Source organism: Desmodus rotundus, chromosome 3 (genome assembly GCF_022682495.2).
Source record: "Desmodus rotundus isolate HL8 chromosome 3, HLdesRot8A.1, whole genome shotgun sequence".
Classification (NCBI taxonomy): Eukaryota; Metazoa; Chordata; class Mammalia; order Chiroptera; family Phyllostomidae; genus Desmodus; species Desmodus rotundus.
Window position 1 is genome coordinate 81128785 of NC_071389.1, and position 23356 is coordinate 81152140.

General features: G+C 37.7%; 1 protein-coding gene across 1 annotated transcript in view; it reads right to left on the minus strand.

Annotated features, from left to right (window-relative positions):
• Nucleotides 1-20864, minus strand: part of TMEM170B (transmembrane protein 170B) — a 36905-nt gene extending 16041 nt beyond the window's left edge. Inside the window, exon 1 of the mRNA XM_024565424.4 lies at nucleotides 20025-20864. Within this exon, the coding sequence (XP_024421192.2) occupies nucleotides 20025-20343 (319 nt within the window). The 5' untranslated portion in view covers nucleotides 20344-20864. The remainder of the gene's footprint in view (nucleotides 1-20024) is intronic.
• Nucleotides 20865-23356: the final 2492 nt, after the last annotated feature.

Below are 23356 nucleotides of genomic sequence, written 5' to 3' on the forward strand. Positions count from 1 at the left end.
TGGGAAAGTAATTTCCTCCATGACTTCAGAGATTAAGGCTACACATTAATTTCCTCTAAATGTCTCCCTCATGTAGCCATAATACATCAATTTGTCTCGTACCCATAATATACTTATAAATCTCCCAAATTATGTAATTTACTGCTGTTTGATATATAATCTTCTATTTTCTACAGTAAATAACAGTGTTAAGACATTTAAAAATCGATCCCTTAATTCACATCATTCCAGACATTAGTCAATGAATTTATCACTTACAATTTTAAGAATTTCAGGCAATTCCTCTCTTGGCTCTCAACTTTTTATACACTACTGAACAGTCAGAATTTTTAAATTTTATTAAGAAGTCTTTGCCTCAGGTCATTTTAATAGTCCTTACCCAAAACTTTTCAAGCTCCATTATTCTTCAATATATCCTCAATTACTATTCATTGAAGTTTAGTTTATAAAGAGTTCATGAGCACAGCTTTCATTGGTCTCTCTCGCACTCATTCCCTTTCTCTCTGACAACTGGCGGCCTCCCAGTCAATCCATCTAGCTCCATAGATATTGCTGGGTCCTTGCTTTGGCTCCTTTCTCCTGGCCATGTTTGTGGTCAGGTGTATCAGAGCAGGCAGTTGACCCCAGCCCCGCTAATCATTCCGTTCCCCTAGGAGTTCTGTACTGGGACCAACGGAGCAAGCACCTCAGTCTTTGGAAGGCCAAAGCTGAAGGGTTCAGGATTTGTCATTTCATCACCATGTGATACACAATGAAAGAAAAATAGATCCATCAAAGATAAGAGACAAGTAAGTCCCATTTTAGTAATTTCTGAGGCCCTGCCACATTACTATCCTTAGATTCAGTCCCAGTTTCCTTGTATAAAATCCCTCTTTTTGTTTAAACTAGTTCAGGTAAGGTTGCTGTTATCTATAATTAAAAGAGCTGACTCTCAAGTGTTTAGATGTCACCTTGAGACTCATCCTTGGTATACAAACATTCTCTAATGCAGAATACTTCATCTGCTATTTGTGCTAGTACTCACTCTACCGAGTGTAAAAGCAAAGTTAATAAAAGTCAGAAAATAAACAAAAATTGATGAATTAAATCTTATTCAAACATTATTAGAGTACAGTGATACACTGCTGATAAGAATGTAAAATAACACAGACACTATTGAAAATTGTGTGCTGTTTCCTCAAAAGAATAAAAATAGAACTACCGTATGATCCAGCAATTCCACTTCCAGGTATGTATCCAAATATTTTGATAGCAGGATTGTGAAGAGATAGTTTGTACATGCATGTTCATACCAGTATTATTCACAGCAGCCAAGAGGCGGAAGTAACCCAAGTATCCATAGACAATGAATCAATAAACAAAATTTGGTATACACATACAATGGAATATTATTTAGCTTTAACAAGGAAGCAATCCTGTCACATGCTACAACATGGGTGAACCTTGAGGACTTTATGCTAAATGAAATAAGCCAACCACAAGGACAAATACTGTTTGACTCCACTTATATGAAGTATTTAAAGTAGTCAAATTCACAGAAACAGAATGTAGAATGGTGGCTGCCAGGGGACTGGGCAAGATGGAAAAGGGGAGGTGTCGTTTTAGTTTCACACGATGAAAAAGATGTGGAGAGCCACTGAACAGCAGTATGAATGGAAGTGACACTACTGAACTGCACTCTTAAAAATGGATGAAATGACAAATTTTATATTGGATATTTTTACCACACTTAAAAAATTAAATAAGTAAAATTTTAAAATATATGTATAGAAATTTTTTTAAAAAATTGTTTTAAGTCAAGACTAAAAGTGACTAGGCATTTAAAAACAAAACAAACAAAAATCTCTCTTGAGAAAGGAAGGAGGTGTGGTTATAAACGGGTAACACTAGGGATTTCTGTGGCAATATAACTTTTCTGTATTTTGACTGTCATGGTGGATACATATAAAGGTGATAAACTGTATACTACTAAATACACACACATAAATGAGTACAAGTGTACAATATTGGTGAAATCTGAAAAAGTTTGGATTGCATCAATGTTAATATCCCAGTTTTGATATTATACTGTGCTTTTCCAAGATGTTCCAAGTGGGTGAAGAGTACATAGGTGCTCTCTGTTATTTCTTACAATTGCATGTAAATCTATAATTATCTCCAAAAAAATGAACTTTTTTTAAGAAAAGGAAGGAAGATACCAAACTCCTAAGAACTGAGCCTTAAAATGGACTTGCATCATTCAAAATCAGTCCATGGGAGACATCTGATACATCTTCCCATGTATGATGAAGCACCAATGGCGTAAGAGATAGATGCCGGTGATTAAGGAAAAACAGACAAAGCTTGCCTTTTGAAAGGTTTTCTCTCTTCTAGTTTTCAGGGAAATAGTGCTTTCATGCTATTACTCTCAATCAAATGGCTTCAACTTATAATAAATGCATTAAAGACAAAAAGGCTTACCTTGCTCAGAAGATAAAATTTGTATTAAAAAGATAATTTTCCAAAGCGAACCTAATAAAGTATGAATATAAAGGAGTGATGATTTGCAGTGGGGGGAGGTGGTGCTCTAAGGCAAGGAAAGGCTCCCCAACAGAAAATGTAATCTTAGTAAGTCAACACTTTGCCTTGTATCCTAAGACCACTTCTAACAGCTTATCAGAGCTAACCCCCCGAAGCACTTTTCTTTGTTGTCTTTGTAATACTAGTAGAATATAAATTTCTTGACTTATATTTCACACTATAATCTCACACTGTGAGATTATTTGACACTATCAAGTAATACTCTTTTTCTACTGACAAATTTATTGACCTCAACAATAAATTTACCTATCATAATAATTAGGAAAAGTAAATTTTAAAATTAATGTTTTATAAAACCCTAAGATATCAAAGAATTATACAACTAAAATGGAATCTTAAATGATCCTCTAATGACCAGTCCAGGATTATCTCTTAAACTAAGTACCAAGTACCTAAACTCAAATTTACTTTTATGTTTCTTTCTCTTTTTTAAAAAAAATCATGCTATTTATCAAGAAAAAATTAAACTCCACTGAAAATACCTGCAATGAATTTAGGTTTCATATTATTACTATTATTTACAATTACCTGATATTTTAACACAACCTGGTCAATGAACAGGGCCTCTGACTATCTTGATCTACTCTGGATAAACAAGTTGGTTGAAATTCTACTCACTATTGGCAAACCCAGGAAACCTACTGGGTTAATGCAGGATCCTAAGAGTAGAGCCAAAAGAGATGCCCAAAAACCCTAGAGGAAGAACAAGTACTACGAGGATAGGAGTTGAATATTACAACCTTTTCTTTACTATCTAGATCCTACAGCTAACTTGAACACGCAGAGAGAGACCCGTAGGGTTTTTTTTTTCCATCTATACCACTCCTAACCCAAGCTTCTAGCAATAAAGCAACAATGACAGGAGGAAGCTAGAGGGAGCCTTTGCTGGTGCTAAACAAATACAAAGCAAAATTTTAAAAATACAATGCAAAGAATGGAAATCCTGAAGCATGCCATCCATACAATTACTTTAATTACATGGAAGAAATATCCTTTCTTCCTGAGCATATCTTATGATGCTCTGGTTATTTTTCCCTATTCAAGGCCGCCCATAATCTTCATCTTAAACTAGTTTTGTCTGGATTTTTGCAGTGTGTTTGTTTACTTTTTACAGGGTTAAGAGGTAGGAGATGTGATTTGTTCCAGCCTCCAAACAATACTAGAAATAGTCCTGCTCGAAATCTGCATCTGTCATCAGCCCTGGTTGCCAAACCACTCAGAAATTATATTCTGTGCTTTTGATTTTAATCCTTGGAAAAGTTATTTATGACAAATGAACTTCTCTAGATGTCTTGAATATATTAACTAAGTAAAAACAAGTCAAAGAATGGTACATATTGTTAGATCCTATTTGTTTAAAAAACTATGTTTATATGTGTACATAAAATGTATAAATAAACAAAAGACCTGACAATGGTTATCTTTTAAAGATAAGATTAGAGATGAATAATATTGTATATGCTCTTTTTAAAAAGATTTTATTTATTTTTAGACAGGGAAGGGAGGGAAAAAGAGAGAGGGAAACATTAATGTGTGGTTGCCTCTCACATACCCCCTACAGGGGACCTGGCCAGCAACCCAGGCATGTGCTCTGATCTGGGAATTGAACCTGTGACCCTTTGGTTCATAGACCGGTGCTCAATCCACTGAGCCACACCAGCCGGAGCTATATTCCTTATTATTTGTTCATTTTTACCAACCTGCCTTAAATACTTTTTACTGCAAATATACTGTCTTTAAAAAATAGTTTTTCATATTATAATTCATCAAAGCCAAAGGTTATTCAACCCAGACAGCTCATGTAAATTACCATAAAGCAACTAAAACTATCTGGAGGTAGGACCTAAACTACCATGTTTTTAATCAACTCTACTAAATAATCATGACATGCAACAGAGACAGAAATCACTACTCTATGCTAAAGGTTCATAGAGGTATTTATTTTTTAAGAATCCAAAAGTCATAAAAACAAGGAAACAGAACTTCTGGTCAAGATGACGGCATAGGCACACCTGACTCCCCACTTCACACAACCACATCAAAATTACAACTAAAATATAGAACAAACACCATTCAGAACCATCAGAAATTAAGTTGAATGGGATTCTGACAACTACAGAATTAAAGAAACCACATCCATTGAGACTGAGCCGGCTGAGACTCCATCACCCTGGCTAACACTGTTTGACCTGCCTCAGAGATTCCCAGGGATCCACCCCACCCACCCCACCCAAGCTGGTTTTCCATGTGAATGGCTGGTCTTGGCCGAAGCTTCTCAACTTCCTAAATCCCTTCAAGCAAGCAACAGCTAGCCTCCGTGCGCCCCAGGCACTGCACTGATTCACAGCTTGGCTTGCCTGGGAATCTACAAGCCCAGCATAAGTAGCAGCCACCTCAGATTGCTTTATAGCTCACGAAGGGTGGCCCAGGCAAAACACAGGTAGGGGCTGACCTTGGCCTGCATCACCTGGGAAAATCCGGGGCCAACACACCCAGTGGACAGCTACAGACCACCTGGGAGCACCACTACCCTGCCCCGCACAGATGATCCTCCACAGAGGGCAAAGGTTGGTGGTAAGTGGTAACAGCCAATCCTTGCAGCTGACTGGCCTGGGTAAATCCCTCCCATTGATCTGTCAATAGCAACCAAGGCTCAACTACAAGAGGAGGGACTACTCAGCCCACACAAAGTACCTAGCTTCGGTAATAGAGAAGGATGTGCCACAGGACCCTACAGAACACCTACTACATTAGGTCACACTACCAAGACACAGAGTCAAAGCACCTCTACCTAATACATAGAAACAAACAAAGGGAGGCTGCTAAAGTGAGGAGACAAAGAAACATGGCCCAAATGAAGAGCAGATCAAAACTCTAGAAAAAGAGCTAAATGAAATGAAGATAAGCAATTTATCAGATGTAGAGTTCAAAACTTTGGTTATAAGGATGCTCAAGGAACTTAGTGAGGACCTCAACAGCATAAAAAAGATTCAGTCAGAAATGAAAGATACACTTTGTGAAATAAAAAACAATTTACAGGGAAATAACAATAAAGTGGATGAAGCTGAGATTCAAATCAATGATACGAAACATAAGGAAGCAAAAAACAACCAATCAGAACAACAAGAAGAATAATGAATCCAAAAAAATGGGGATAGAATAAGCAGCCTCTGGGACAACTTCAAGAGGTCCAATATTTGCATCATAGGGGCGCCAGAAGGAGAAAAGAAGAGCAAGAAATTGGAAAACTATTTGAAAAATAATGAAAGAAAACTTCCCTAATTTGGTGAAGGAAATAGACATGCAAGTCCAGGAAGCACAGAGAGTCCCAAAGAAGATGGATCCCACTCCAAGACACATCATAATTAAAAGCCAAAGAATACACATAAAGAGAGGATCTTAAAAGCAGCAAGAAAAAAGAGTTAGTTACATACAGGAAAGTTCCCATAAAGACTGTCAGCTGATTTCTCAAAAGAAACTTTGCAGGCTAGATGAGATTTGTAATATTCAAAGTCATGAAAAGCAGGGACCTACAGCCAAGATTGCTCTAACCGGCATAGATATCATTTAAAATAGAAGGGCAGAAAAAGAGCTTCCCAGACAAGAAAAAGCTAAAGGAGTTCAGCATCACCAAGCCATTACTATATGAAATGTTAAAGGGACTTGCTTAAAAAAAAAGATCAAAACTATGTACAATAAAATTGTAATAAATACATATCTATCAACAATTGAATCTAAAAAAACAAACTAAGCAAACAAGAAGAACAGAGACAGAATCACGGGTACAAAGAGTGTTTTGTTGGTTGCCATATGGGAGGAGGGTGTGGAGGAATAGGGGGAGAGGTAAGGGGATTAAGAAGTATAAATAGGTAGTTACAGAATAGCCATGGGGATGTAAAGTTTGATAGGAAATACAGTAGCCAAAGAACTTACATGCACGACCCACGGACATGAACATTGGTGGGGGGACTGCCTAAGGGAGTGAGGGATGCTGAGCGAAGGGGGGAAAAGGGTGAAAAATCAGGACAACTATAATAGCATAGTCAATAAAATATAATTTAAAAAAACAAGGAAACACATCTCATTAAACAAACACTAAATATATTTTTAATCCACTATAGAGTATCTAACCCTTTAATATCATTAGCAAGTAGATACTAAAGTAGATACTAAAAACTTACTACGTATTCAACATACTCTAAGCCTCAAGCTGAAAATACCATACCAGTAAGACAATTTGGGGGCTGTTCATAATTTTCTACCTTCTTTACAGAAATGGTCCACATTATATAATTAAATAATCCATGTTCAAATTAGGTTATATCAATATCTCAAACTTTTTTTTTCATTCTAGCAAATCTTAAGGTGTGCAATTTGCTCTCCTTCATTTCAAACAGCAGTTTGACTTCTCAATTTGGGGCTATATCTCACGGAGTTGGCTTATTAGATTCTTAGGAAGATAATGCCTTTATGTCTGAAAAAGTCCCCAGATCAGGGGTTGGCCTCAGATATGGCCCATGAGCCATACCTGGCCCACAATCTGTTTCTGTACAGTCTGTAAGCTAAAAATGTTTTTCACATTTTAAAATGGTTGAAAAAATTAAAAAACAATAGTTCAAAGCACATGTTAATTCACATTGTCTATGGCTTTTTTAATGCTACAATGGCAAAGTCGAGTATTTTTGGCAGAGACCATATGGCCAACACAACCAAAAATATTCACTGAGATTACTATATGTTGAATATGTTGAATACTATCCCTTTACAGAAAAAGTTGCTGATTCCTGGTCTAGATGATTTTGATATATGTCCCAGGGGGCTGAGCTGTCTCACACCCTATTAAAAATTACTATCACGAAACTTTCATATATTATCAAGAGCTGACACTTTGGGTGTTTAATTAATGATACCTCAATGGTATATATTCTAATACCTCAGGTTCTTCAGACCACAGTATGCAGCTGATACTGTGGGATACTGTGGGAGTCCTGAGCCAGGAGGAGGAATATCAAGGAATGATTGCAAGAGAATACATTGCTACACCTGAATTTAAAAAATAAACAAGATTAACCAAATGATAAACATATTGGAGATGGAATGAGGGTGAGAAATGGGGAGTGGGTGCTCTAAGCTAATAGTTCTTGGCCTTGGCTGTGTGTTGGAATGACTTGGCAGAGCTAAATAAAATACCACCCCCCAGAAATTCTGATGTAATTGGGCATCAGAAGTTTTTTAAGTTCACCAGGTGACTCTTACGCACAGCCAAGAATGAGAGATAACTGCTCTAAGACATAGTGACCAAATCATGGAATTACATGCAACGGAGAATATGAAACTGTAAAAGCTCTGGCCATCCTGAGGCTGCCCTCACCTGATAGCTTAAGTCTTTTGTTTTGAATAAGAGAAGGTGGCAAGAAGCAGGCAAGGCTTCAGATATAGCAGTGTGGCTACCATGGTTCTGAAAGGTAAAAATACTGATAGTCCAATTTTCAAGACCCTAATACACTGAGCTTGCCATAGACTAAAATTAGTCCAGGACAGCAGCGAAATCTTCCTGCCCCCACCATGGGCCTAACACTAAGTAACAAGCAACAGAAATCTGCCAGTGGGGGAAGGGAAGTGCATGGACAGACGACCCTTCCGTGCAGAGATAGGCATGCAGAGATGGCTAAAACCTGACATGAAGCATTAGCACTGAGAATTACCTTGTAGTTCCTAGTTCCTACCCTAAAGACAAGGCAACAACAATTTCTAGAGAATTTAAAGCATGTGGTACACTGAAGGTAACCATAACAACAACAAAACTTCAAACTCAGCTTACTCCTGAATAGATTAAATCAACACTTCACACTTCTGGTCTAACAAAAGCAGCAGCCCATTTGCTGGCATAAATACTACATACCTCAGTCTCTACTGTTTGCATACAAAGTCCCACATTTAATAAAAAAGTATGAAACACACTCAAAAACGGGAAAAAACAATACACTGTTAAGAAGTAAAGTGATCAACAAAACCAGACTCAGAGATGACCCAGATTTTAGAACAACCAAAGACTTTTAAATAACTATAATTACATGGACAACTCATATGAACAGATGAGAAATTCCAGCAGAGATATGGAAATTCCAAGAAAAAATCAAATAGAAATTCTAGAAATTAAAAAAAAATACAACAAAAATATTATCTCAGAGATGAAGTATTCCTTTAGTGAGCTATCCAGTAGACTTGACATAGCTAAGCAAAGAATTGGTGAACTTAAAGATGCACCAATAGAAATTTTTCAAACTGAAATACAACCGGAGAAGGAAGAGGAGGAACCATCCAAGAGCTATGGAACAATTTCACATGGTTTAACATATAACTGGAGTCCCAGAAGGAAAAGAAAGAATGGAGAAGAAAAATATTTGAAGAGAGTGGCTGAAAATTTTCTAAAACTAACAAAAGATAACAAACCAGAAATCTGAGACTTTGAAGGAATCCAAGCAAGGTAAAGGCCTCCCAAAGAACCAAAAACAATGAAACAAAAATAAACCACACACACACACACCTAGATATATCACAACAAAATAACTGAAAACCAAAGATAAAGAAAAAACATTGAAAGCTAGAGGAAAATAGACATATTAGACACAGAGGGACAAATATAAAAAGTACAGCAAACTTCTCATCAGACACTATTAAACCAGAAAACAACAGAGTGGCATTTTTAAAAAAGACTGAAAGGGAAAAAAAAAACGATAGAGCCAGAAATCTATATTCAAGAGAAATACTTTTCAAACTGAAAGTGAAATAAAGACTTTTTATCCAGAAAGAGAAAAGTTGGGAGAATTAACTGCCAACAAGCCTGTGCCACAAAACATGTTAAATGAAGTTGTCCAAACAGAAGAAATATAATACCACACGGAATCCTAACTGAGTAACAAAGAAGTAACAAAAAATGAGTAACAAAGAAGGTAAACATAAAAACATGTTTTATTTTTAATCACTCTAACATTTTAATCAGATTTAAAAATAAGTTGCTGTCTTTGCACTTGAAACTTCATTTAATAAAAAGTTAAGCTGTTTTCAATATGTAATAGTGGTCTTCTTGTGCGTCTTTAAAAAAGTATAAAAATACTACGTTTTAAATTTAATCAACCTCTTCAAGAGTTGTTTTAATATATTGTCTCTCTTAAAGCTAATTATGTAATCTCAAGCTGTAAATTGCAATACTCATCATCGAATAGTAAGATTCTTAGAAAAACAAGTTTTTAATTTAAAACTATCTAAATATCAATTTCTTTATGGAAATAAGGTTAAGCTATTTAAAATAGTTCACAAGTTGCTCTATATTTAAGCCATAGCAACTACCTTCCTAAAAGATGTCATTCGGGTTGTTCTTCTTCATAATTGATTAGTTACTCAGTTACAAAAGTATAAGGTTTTTAAGTCAGAATATGAATCTATTATAAAATTATATCATAGTTTCGATTGTTATTACTTGTATGCACTTAAGCATCTTAAATTATACCAGTGAGTAACAATACTTTTGATTTAGTCACTGACCTAAAAAAAACTCAGCGAGTGATGTTTTACAATCTCATGACACAATATTTCTAAAAGATACTTACACTAAATACTGAAAAATGAACTTTTACACCAATGTCTAGAACTTATAATGAAACTCCCAATATAACAAATTCCTAAAATTAAATCTACCTAAGAGACAAAATGAACAGCAGATCTGAAAATAAAAGCACAAGCAGAAAAACTAAGCAATAGACAAGCACCGTCAAGTATAGTCACCTCTTAAGTATTATTGTCAGTAATCCTGAGTGAGCAGTTTTATTTTTTAACCCCACACTGGGATTGAAAAATAACATAGCCTCAGAACTGGAAGGGATCTTCAGATACTGAATCCAGTTTCCTAAACCAAATCTTAAGAAGGCCTAATTCTGAAAGATATTACATGGTATTGGAAAACAAAGGTTTTCTAGGTCCTCAACCTCAACCTATGAATTAGCATATTAAAGACATGAATAAGTCCCCATTAGAAATGTTTATTTTTAAAGATTAAAGAAACAAGTTTATATGCAAATATAAATGTTTTTCTTAACTCACAGTAAAATCTTTAACTTTTTCTCAATTCTTTAAAGTGTCCAAATCAGCTTTCAACATGAAACTTGCTGGAATTAGGTTGTATTATGGACAAGAAAACCCAGGCTTTGGAAACAGGTGGTTTGTCTGAAGTACAAAAGCTAATTAGGAGCATTCAAAGATAAAACCCAGGTTCTTGACTTATAAACTCAAGGATCCTAATGCTTATTTAGACTCTTTATTTGCATACAGAAATGTAGCAGAACCCACATTACACTAGGAGGGATATTCCAATAGCTGCTCATTATGTAAATGTTTACATAAATAGTGTTATAATTCTCCCATAAACTTCAGACTTAATATAAGCTGTCTAGCATTTTTAAAAAGATTTTATTTATTTATTTATTTATTTTTAGAGAGGGGGAAGGGAGGGAGAAAGAGAGGGAGAGAAACATCAATGTGTGGTTGCCTCTCACGTGGCCCCCATTAGGGACCTGGCCCACAACCCAGGCATGTTCCCTGACTGGGAATTGAACTGGTGACCTTTTGGTTCACAGCCTGCGCTCAATCCACTGAGCTACACCAGCCAGGGCTGTCTAGAATTTTTTAGATACTATTATTTAATAAGAATTATTATCTATAGCTAATAGTTCATATGAATAAAAATGTTTAAAAGATATAACCCTAATGTTAAAAGACGGTCACTTAAAAAAAAACTGGTTACAGCACTGACTTGGAAATATATGAATCATTTATATTGAAATTTTAATAAATTTTTTAACTATACTAAATACTCCACGTTAACATGCATTATATATCCTACGTAGCTACCAATTTTTTAAGCCACAAAAGGCTTAATTTTTAAATATCAGGTGTTCCCAAGCCTTGAACCCTCAATAACAAAGTCACCTGAAGAGCTAATTAAAAAGGTATTGCATTGGCCGAAAAGTTTGTTTAGTTTTTTCCTTATGATGGCTCTAGTAGTGCTTAGTTGTCTTTAACTTCATTTGAAACAACTTTGTTAGATTGTATTGTGACAGCTGTCATATGAGCATACATTTAAAAAATTATCAAAATTGTTGACTTTCCTGCAGCCATTTTAATATTGAACATGGAAGAAGATATGCAACATTTTCAACATATTATGCTTTTTTATTTCAAGGAAGGTTAAAAACACAACTGAAATGCAAAAAAAAAAAAAAAAAAAGAAGATGATTTATGCAGTGTATGGAGAAGGTGCTGGGACTGATCAAACATGCCAGAAGTGGTTTGTGAAGTTTCTTGGTTACTATTGACATTTTGGCCAAATAATTCTTTGCTGTGGGGCTGCCTTATTCATTGGAAGAGGTTTAGCAGCACTCCTGGCCTCTACCCACTAGAAGTCAATAGCAGAAGATAGCTGACATACTCAAAATATTTAAATCAATAAAGTTATCGGTGAAAATGAAAAATGTGTCTTTTATTTTATGGAGAAAACTAACAGGCTTTTTGGCCAACCCAATAGTTTCTAGCCTCTATTCTGAAAGATCATAATTCCATAGATACAGGCTGAGACCCTAGATCTGTACCTTTAACCATCCCCAGGTGATTCCAACACGTAGCAAGGTTTAGAAATCCTGTCGGATCCTCTAAAGCACAGGTAGCAAACACAAGGCCCGAATCCGGCCCTCCACCTTGTTTTATCTGGCCTGGTACCTTGTTTCTACCCGGCAGCACAGAGCTCCTTGCCTCTAGTTAAGGAGTAGTTACATTTATACAGTCCTATAATTACATTTGGCTGTTTGAAGGTAACTACGAGGCTGATGTGGCCCCCAGTGAGTATGAGTTTGACACCCCTGCTCTAAAGTAATTCATGGTAGGGGATGGAAAGGGAGAAAACTTTATAATGAAAATACTGTTTCAGATTACTGATGAAAACATCTTAGCTGGACATAATTTTTCAAATAATACGTTTAAACCATCCTAAAGCAGTTCACCTCCCCTTTCTCTCCATCATCCCATAAACAGGTTCTTTACTCTCTACCTCTTCTGTTGCCTTGAAAATCCCACTACCTGGTCCTCCCTGAACTCAACAACCCACAAAAGTATTACTTAACGTGATGGGTAGTCAGTGACTCTAGACCTAATTGATATTTTCATCTTTGCTTATCAGTATTTACCAGAGACTGACACATGACTCAAGATCAAGAAACAGCCAACAAGATTAACCCTTGAAAATGCTAGAACACTGCTTTTTTGGTATAATTCTTCAATGTATCAAGATAGTTTTTGTTTTTTCTAGGTACCTGTTTCTCTTACAGATGCTTCATCCCCTCACCCACTATGTTACCTCCAGTCTTCCCTTCCAGGGCCTCATTCCCTTCTCCCTGCATCTACCTTTAAGGCTGTGGTAGCCAGGTTCTAGGAGGCCCCAGTGACCTTCATCCAGTGTTCACATCCTGGTACCGTGCCCTGGACACCACACCAGAGCTGGTCTGGGTGACCAAGAGAGTACAGAAGTGATGGTATATCACTCCCAAGAGATACTCCCAAGATTAGATTATGAGAGACCCTGTGACTTCTGTTCTGGTTTCTCTCTCTCTGACCACTTGCTACGGCAAAAGCTATGTTATGAGCAGCTCTGTGGAGAAGCCCACATGATGAGGACTCACGCCCCTTACCAGCAGCACAGGAATGTGCCTGGAGGCCAGCTGACCCTGCAGCACCAGTCAAGTGTGCAGAAACTGCAGTCTAGACTGACAGCTTGACTGTTAACACCTTAAGATGCTGAGCCAGAACCAGCAAAACCATTCCCAGATTCCTGAGCATCAAAAACTGTGAGAAAACGAATGTCTTGTTTTAAGCTTCTAAATTCTGGGGCAAATTGTTACTCAACAGTAAATAACTAATACAAAGACTTGTAAATTCATATTCACTAGATGATGAGTCTCCTAGAAAAGTCCTGATATATTATTTATCGTATCTCTGACAGCACCATGTCCACTGTAGTTACTCAAATGTTTGCTGAATTGGATTGACTGATAATTTTTTCAAGTCCTGGATGATACACTCTGTAAGCAGGGGCAAGATATTGTCTATGACAGTTTCTTTACTTTACAAAATGGATTCAATAAGGGTCCTTACTCACAGTATTATTACGAGGATCAAATAAGGTAACACATGCAACAGTCCCATAACAGTGCCTACCACACTAGAAAGTGTTAAATATTAACTACTAAAAGTAAAAATTTCTAAAAAAGTAAATGTGTCACTCCCTTTCCTCAGTACTGGAATCCTGAAAATGAGTTTTTTAATGTAAGAATTATTTACAAAGCTATGTCAGGATTATAAAATAAACTTAGAAAACTGATTTACCTTCAAACATTGAGACTGCATATCAAATGAAAGCTGATACTGGGTATGTTACAAGGTCATTAATTGATCCAGCCAACTATATCCCTCAGGAAACTATTTTCATTCTTCTCAGTCTTACTACAATAAGCACATAACATGCTCCGAGGTTATCCTCCAAGATTTATATTATAAGAACAAAAGCAATTGGATCCAGGTAAAAGACTGGTTCTTCCTACTTGCATGCAATTTGGTGAAAAATCTCTATTTCAAGCTTCATCTAACTTCGCTAAGGTCACTGGAATTTGAGAGTCTAATGAGAACTCTCAACAGTGTCGCTGCCACCTCTGTCCACTCTATGATTTCTATTGTTAAAATAGTCAGTCATTAAAAATAATTAGCCTACCACACCTCAACAAAGCAAAGATAAATTTATTTTCTGGTAGTTAACTATTAATTATTAAAATGTCAAAATCATAGCTTAGACAGTCCTACGACTTATCCAGAAATTGCTTCAGATTTAAAACATGTCACCGGGGATATGGACATATGATTCAAAGATAACAAAATGAGAACTTCAAAAATCTGAAGACGAAAATTCTAATTTTTGAAAAATTACAGTAGTTTCACTCTCAATAGGACACACAGCCTTCCAGAAAGCAAACTTCTATACAGTACAAAGCATACCAGTACTTATTAACTGGCTCTGTACCACAAAAGAATACAGGACTTTTCACATGTATTTCAGAAACTGTAAATTTGGGGTCTAGTACAATACTGAAAAGTAGTACTTGTCTTTAAGGCTACATTTACAAAACATAAATACCTATAAGCAGCCATTTGAAATAATTTTATCTACATAAACTCACCTCCAATAATAAAGCATTCAGGAAGAGGAATTTAACATAACTGTGAATAAGGATAAAGTAACGCGGACAGAAGCAAACCTGCTCGGGAGCACCACGAAAGGCAGGCACTGGCTTTACTAGCATGTGTGAATAATTCCAAGTACGTATAGTAGATACTATTTTTCTTCTTTCTCTTTTTTTTGTTGACAATATTAACACTAAAGTGGCTTAGTAACTAAATCTAAAAGGGAATTATAATACTGTATATGTATGCATATTATAAACATAAACAAACACATATACATTCACTGAAATGATTCCTTCCAATTATAATTCCCAGCCTCCCAATGCTTATTACTGATAAAAAGAGGGGAGCACCTACCCTGACCTTTGCTGCTGCCACTGAGAGAGGAGAGGAGCTGAAAGTCAGCCTTTGTCTTTTTTTTCTCAGGGACCAATTATCCCTTTCCCAACACCAACCTGGACCTGTGTTTATCCAGGGGTTTAAGGATCCTGCCTATTTCTAAGTAAAAAAATTCTCCTGTAAACCAAGTTTTGGTCAGAACACAAAGTTGGGAAAATAAAGATAGAACAAAACAAAGGAAAAGGAAAAGAATACATTTTACTGTAGATCATTTTTTTTAAATCAAGTAACCCATGAAACTGAAAGAGTATATACATATTGACTCGAATTTTAGATTGAGGGGGCAGGGTATTTAGAATAATTCAGAGAAAGAAAAACTATTTGAGAAAGAAAGCCATTTATGTCTCTAGTAAGTTGAAGACACACCTGACCTATATCCAGTTAACAATTTATGAATCCCATGAAGCACACACTTTGAGAAGTGATGAATGCAGAAGAGGACTTTGGCGATGGTGACAGAGGTGGGGTCCCTGGATATTAATCTGCTCTATACAGAGTCCCCATCCTAGTGTCCTCCATGAGGAAGAGAAAATAAATAGCAACCTGAACTTCGTACAATTTCTAAAACTGGATATATAATATGGATCACTAACTTTTACATAGGCAAAAGCAACTTAAAAATTTAGAAAGCATTATTATTCAACAATTCTTGCATTTTCTAGTATCTTTTATTAAGCTGGACAGAAATTATTGGGTTGGCCCAAAATTCATTTGGGTTTTTTCTGTAAGGTGGCTCTAGTAGCACTTAGGTGTCTTTTAACTTCGTTTGAAACAATTTTGTTAAGATTGTATTGTGACAGCTGTCAGAGCCACATACATTTAAAGAAAACTTATCAAAATTGGAGAATTTTTGTGTAGCCATTTAAATAGTGAAGGTGGAAGAAAATATGCAACATTTTTGGCATACTATGCTTTATTATTTCAAGAAAGGTAAAAACACAACTGAAATGCAAAAAAAGATTTGTGCAGTGTAGGGAGAAGGTGCTATGATGATCATGTCAAAAGTGGTTTGAAAAGTGGCTGGAGATTTCTCACTGGACAATGCTCCACAGTCGGGTAGACCAGTTGAAGTTCACAGCAATCAAATCGGGACATTGAGAACAATCAATGTTCTATCACAGGGGAAAGAACCAACATACTCAAAATATTTAAATCAATAAAGTTACTGATAAAAATGAAAAATATGTCTTTTATTTTATGGAAAAAACGAAATGGACTTTTTGACCAACCCAATAGTTCCAGTCACATACTTGGGCTCACTGGGACAAATACTGCAATACTTACCTGGCTATTCTTAAGTACATTAAGATTAATCATCCAACAGACCTTCCTGAGGGGAAAAAAAAAAGCTATGTGGAACAAAAGGAAAAGGCACAGGCGTAAGGGTCAGGGAAGGTTAGTTGCAGTCCTGCCTCTATCATTAAGTGACTGTTAGATCCCTGCCATGTCACCTGAATGTGACATTTGATATTTCTAAAATGAAGTAGCTGAACTACAGAACTTCTAGTTCTAAAATGTTCAGCGAGTTCTTATCATCACTTTTTAAACATTTATTTCTATCAAATTAATATTCAAGACTCCTTCTAAAGGTCGGTTTCTAAGATAAAAAGGTCAATATAAAAATTTTCCCACTTCTCCTATGGGATCAGATACAAAGAGAAGGAAAAAATCACATCCATCAGTTTGTATAAAGAAAATAAAGATGAAATTACGTTCCTTTTTAATTAACCAGAATTCCTATTAACCAGATTTCTATAAATTCATCGGTCATTTCTTGAATCCAAATCAATCTGGTTCTCTACTATGCTCCATTCTAATACCTGTTTCTCTTACAAGTTTATTATGAAGACAAAAAATAGCTTCTGACCTAATAATATATTATCATAATTTGCAAAATGATAATAATTTTTAACTTATTAGCTATCAGATGTAAGCAAGTTACTCTTCACTTCAAAGTCCAAATGTGTACAATAAAGATAAATATTCTCTCTCAAGATTGTTGAAAAGATTAAATAAAATACATGAAAGTATGGTTAACTAGCACAAAAAGGCACATTCAAAAAGCATTTGTGTGTTTTAAAGGGATGACAATTATTTACAAAAGTTACTGAAACATCTCATTCCCTAGTTAACAGCATATTTCCTCCAAAAGATGTAGCTGAAAAATAATGCAACTAGAATGTTTAAATCATGCAACTGTTAAGTATTATTTTAAAAATTCATTAAGATATATTGAGCATTTACAATGTGTCAGGAACTATAATGCTAGGGTTCCAGAATTCAGTGATTAAGACATTGACTCCACCCCTAAAAATCTCACAGTTTAGAAGAGATAAATAAAAATTATAATGTAATTGAAAAATGTAGTTAAAAAACATATACAAGGAGCAGAAATAGCAGGATGAAGCAAGCAATTCATTGCCTGAAGAGGGTAAAGAGGAAGTAGCAAGAGCATGCTGGAAAAGGGAAAAAAGTAGTTCTGCAGGCAAAGACTGTTTTGAAAGCCTCGCTCAGCCATTTACTAGCTACATGATTTGGGGCAACTTAATTTACATGTCTGGGCTTCTTTGTAAATCTACTTTGGAGAGTTACTCTGAAGATTAGAAATAATATATATAAAGTAACTGATACATAACAGGAACTATGTTTTAGTTGTTTTTTTAATAGATCAAGTTCTAAATGGCATGGTAGCGTGCATATTTTGACTACGATTAACCTATATATGTCACCAGTATGGAGGCCATAATGAACCACATCAGAATGTTACCACTTCCAAAGTCCATTTTTTAAGAAGTGATGTAGTTCCTTGCATGTGGTACCCTCAGCTGCTAGTGAAACATATTTCTAATCTATTTCCTTCCCCATTTTTTCTCTGAAAAATAAAATTTTGCATACTAACATTCTATTTATTTCCTAGAAGAAGTTTCATTTGCTCCTCAGTCCTAGTTTGGGATGTTTCGCATATCCTCTATGAAATGGCAAAGTCCAATGAGCAACTGACAATTCTTAAGATTGTATTAGGAGATAATAAGAGCTAACTCTGGGCTGAAACTACTATTACTAATCTAATGGCTGAGTTATGGAACTAGAAGCCACTAGATAATGATTAGAATCATAAAGTAAATATTTTAAAATATTGTAAAATCCAGCCAAGATATAAGTTACATTTACATTTTCTCCGTCTCCCAAAGCTAACTTTTTTCTAAATGCTCATCAATGAGCTAAGCCAGTCATTAACATATACAACTATATATGTATTCTTAAGTCCTTATTCTCATTTCATTCAAATACATAATTCAAATACATCATTTGAATGAATATATCATTCAAATACATAATTGATACATTTGAAATATTAATAGTGAACAAATATTAGCAAAATCATAAGATAAAGCAGTCTATCCCTAAATTCAGTTGAACCATGAAATGGTCTTTATGTCAATGTAGTTTTTCAAAACTCAGAACATGTTCCCAACCTTAAACCATCATGTAAGGTCAGTTTGCTCCAAGTTAAATAACCGTGTCTTAAAAGTGAGGACACACCATGAATCAATCAAGAATCTATGTTAATTTTAGTTTCTACATTCAAGGAAACGAGTGTCTCTAAGTCATCCTTACAGACATACATACGTGTCCTGTCAAGACAGGTTGTATCTGTAGTATACCCTCCCTCATCTTAACCAGTTTGACATAATGCATTTTGAAATACCAATACTCTACCAAAATCAGCTGCCTTATACATTTTCAAGAATCAAATCCTGAGTATGTTTTTAAGTTTTTTCTCCGAGGATCAGGAACTGAGGAGCCACCAAATTGCAAACGAACCTCTTTCTTGTAAACACTAATCTTTATAGGGTATTTTTTAAGTTCAGAACTCAGATTATAACAATATAAGCATTTCCAACATTAACAAAACCACACGTTTCTTCACAAAGGAAACCTAGAAATTCAATTAAAATATGACTTATTGCTCACTTTTACACCTAGAAGTTCCTGTTAATTACTCTAATGCAGTTAAGTCCAATTCCCTCATGACAGCCTTGTCAAATGAAAGGAAATACACAAAATTATCACATGTCACAGAGGCAGCAGCTTGAGGCCAGAGGGAGAGAGACAGACAGCCAAAAGGAAATAGGAGCAGAAGAAGATATATATGGTTAAAACTAAAATGCTTAGAATGCACTAGACCTTGGCTCAGCCCCTGACCCACAATAATCAACTTGTCATCTATATGTTCCCCCAAAATAAAACAGTTGAAACAAATTGATCGTGAGCAGGAAACTTAAGTTCTGCGTTCATCTGATATTTGCCAGAAAGAAAAAGATCTAAACAGACAAAAGATCTAAACAGCAAAAAGCGATGTGTGTGTGTATGACTGTGCGCGCGTGGGGGAAGGCGGGGATAAATAAAAGCTAACTGTGCTTAAGTCTCAGCACCAATGCTGTTCCGCGCTTACTACAGAAGGCAGGGCCACGGGGCCCTCCGCCAGCAAGGGAGATGGCGGGGGTCGTGGATACTCCTTCCCCCACCCACACGGGATTCGGAAGCCTCTGAGTGTCAGGGAACGGATGGTGGGCGTCTGCGCCCCCGGAACCCACGCGGAGCAGATCCCATTAACACCTTCCTTGCCAGGACTTAGGACTGCGAACTCCCAAAGGGGCGCACACGGGGCTGGGGCGGCAAGGAGCGCTTCCTCTGCTCTAGAGGGAGAAAGGAGGCAAAAGGTGGCACCGCGTCCCCGTCCCCACCCTGGGAGCATCAATTACCCGTGAGGTTCCTCAGCACCGTCCCGTGAGCCCAGAGGCTCAGGACCTGCTGCACCGACAGGTTGATCATGGAGTGGTCACCCGCCTCCGCCTTCATCTTCCCCGGGGGACGCCCGCCGCCCTCTCCTCGGGTGCCGGGTGGCGGCGGCTGCGAGGCTCCGGGAGCGGCGGCGGGTGCGCTGCTCCTCCAGGCCGCCGCCGCCGCGGGACGAGGCTGCGGGGCGACGGGCTGGCCGCTGCTGCTGCTGCGGCCGATGGGCCTCCGGGGGGTGCCGCTCAGCAGGTCTCCCAGGCAGCCCCCTCCCCGCCGGGGAGACATTGAGGACAGCGGACGGGGGAGGGGAGGGAGCCGGGCGCTCTTCCCGCACGGCCCCCAAGCGACGACTCCGGGCGGAGGAGGCCGCTGCCGCTCCCTCTCAGGGGCAGCACCGCGACGCGCAGATCGGGCACTGTAGGAGGCCGAGGTCACGCCAAGAGGCTCGGAGTGATGGGCAGTCGGCAGGTGCAGCCCCCGATGGAGTCCAGCTCATCACCGCCGGAGGACTAGGAGACCCAGAACCCGGAGGAGGCTGCGGCAGTGGCCTCCGCGGCACCTGCCGCCAGCCTGCCCACCCTCCGGCCGCCGACACTCGAGGAACCGCCCCCTCCACCCTAGGCCGGCGGCGGGCCGCTCTTGCGCGCGCGCACCGGCCCCCTCCTCCTTCCCATCAGCGGGACCGCTGCGCATGCTCTCTCTCCCCCTTCCCGCGACCCGCTGCCCTCCGACACCCCCTGGGTCCCGAAATCCTCCTACTCTTCCTCCCAGCGCTTTGAGATCGCGAGCCAGACAGCGCTGTGAGTCCGCCCGCAGTAGGGCGGAGGGAAGCGCAGCGTACGTCACTAGCGCCACCGCCGGACCTCGCAGCTGATTGGGTGCTCCAAGGGAACCACCTCCACGCCCTCCCCGCCCCCAGACCGCGGGCGCGCGCCCGGGGTGAGCGTGAGCCCGCCGCCCCGGCCGCCCTGAGCGCGCTGAGTCCGCAGTGGAGCTGAAGCGCAGTCCTCCGTGGTGGCTACCCTGACCTACTATGGGGGGAGCAAGGGGTACTAAACTTCGTGAGATGGATTCTCTGTTAGTTCAGATCTTTGGCTTTGAATGAAATACTTGATACAGATGTTTTCATCTTTATTTGAAAGGCGTATCTCAACATTTTAGATTTACTAATGTGAGGAGATTTTTTCCGGAGTCAGGTAACTTAAGGGACTACCTGCAGAAAGTATTTTAAAGCTACTGAAGCAGAAATAAAAACCTTTTTTCATTCAGCCAGTTCTTCCTGCAATAAGAACTTGGGGGTCCTGTGGTTCCGTGTTCCGAAAAACCCATTGACGTAGCTAGGGCTCGCCGGTGTCCTGTTCCATTGCCTAATCTAGCTTTTTTTTTTTTTTTTCATTGCAGTATTGTTTTTGTCTAAATTTAAAAGAAAAAAGAAAAAAAGAAAGAAAAAAGCAATAAAGAAGAAAGAGAAAAAGAAAAGAGAAAGGGGAGGAAGGAAGGGAAGGAAAGAAAGAAAGAAAGAAGGAAAAGAGAAAGAAAAAAATGTCTCCGTTATTTCTTCCCTCAGGACTTAAACTTTCTTCCCATTGTTTTCTCCCTTTCTTCATGTCCAAGGTTAGCTGGAGGAGCTATCTAAAACCCAACTATAACAAACTAAACTCCTCCTTGAAATTTGAAGCTTTTTAACTTTAAAAATTAAGTTTTGACCATAATATAAATATGCACTAGCCACCCCCACCCCCAACTCCATCCTTATTCAACCACTCTGCTATCTGTACGTTTGTAAAAAAAATGTACTAAAGGAAGTGAAGTTCATGCTATAGCTAAATCAAGTATACCTGGCAAAAACCAGAAGGGATGAATCTCTTGTAAGACTGTACTTTTGGTGACCACCTTAAAAATGATAATTATATATATATATTTGTATATATGTATATAGTCGATATTTTGATGTCACAACACAGAAAAGGGAAATCTTTGCATCACTGATAGGAATTGAGCCCAAAATGATAACGTAGAGCTCATCTTCCTCCTAGCATTTAGAATTAATTAGATTTTAATTAATTAACGATTATAGCATATCAGACTTAAAAGAGGCTTTAGCATTTTTCTAAGTTTTTATTTTATAGTTAGGGAATCTAATTCTGCAGAATTCAGTGACTTGACAGAAGTGACAACATTTCAAAGGCTAGTTTCTGAATTCCTAGACTATTCTTTCTAGCAACCATACTGTGTTTCTTAACTCACTATTACTCTAACTTTACAGTTCTGGATGGGGAGGCATAGGCTCATTAATGGTGTTATTAAGAGAGTTGACATTATGTGATTATGGGTATTTTGAAAAAGACATAACCACATTTAGTTAAGTGTTCATAGTAAACTGAGCAAGATCTCATTGAACTCTCACATCAGGGACTGTTAGTTTTGAATTATTTGAAGTTCTTAGTATTACACACTATTATTTAAAGCATAGTATTCATCTAAAATATTCAGAACCTGGGACAGTGCCTAGCACATGGTGTTCAGTAAATATTTGCCGAATGAGTACTTGAATGAACTTCATAAAAAGTTAGCAGTTTTCTTGTTTCACATAAAATTTTTTAAAACATAATCTAAGTGTTGATTTCAGGAAATGAGAAAGTAAGACAGCAATGAAGCCTCTATTCCAGCGATTTTCAACCTTTCTCATCTCATGGCACCATTAACTTCATAAACTAATCACTAAAATTCTGTGGCACATCAAAAAATAAATTTTTGCTGACCTGATAAAAAATTAGGTATAATTTTTGATTCATTCACATCAAACAGCTATTACTGTGTTGACTGTTGTCATTTTTTTACCTGACAATTTAAGAGAAAAAAGGTCAGTGCCCCTGGCTAAATAGTCAGGCATTGCATGTTTTAAAAATTCTTGCGGCACACCACTTGAAAATCCCTGCTCTGGTCCATAATGTGCTTTGATAACCCAACAACCTTCCCCCTGCTTTTCAGTTCTATTCAATTTAATAAATATAGATTTGGCATCTACTATTTATAATGTTCTATGCTAGGCATTATCCTATAGGATTTGAAGATTAATAAGGTGTCTATTCTCCAGGCTAAATTATTGCATTTCACTTCCATTTGCCTTGATAGGGCTAATGATACCTGCTGTGTTGGAAGCCTATATTCTTAAGGGAATTGAACATTTCCAAGAGCCAGAGTTAGGAAACACAAAAGTGAGTTAATGGTAATGAAAGTTGTGTAATGTCTTCCCTTGCAGATTTCAGATGTTGAGTTAATACACCAACCAGGGAAT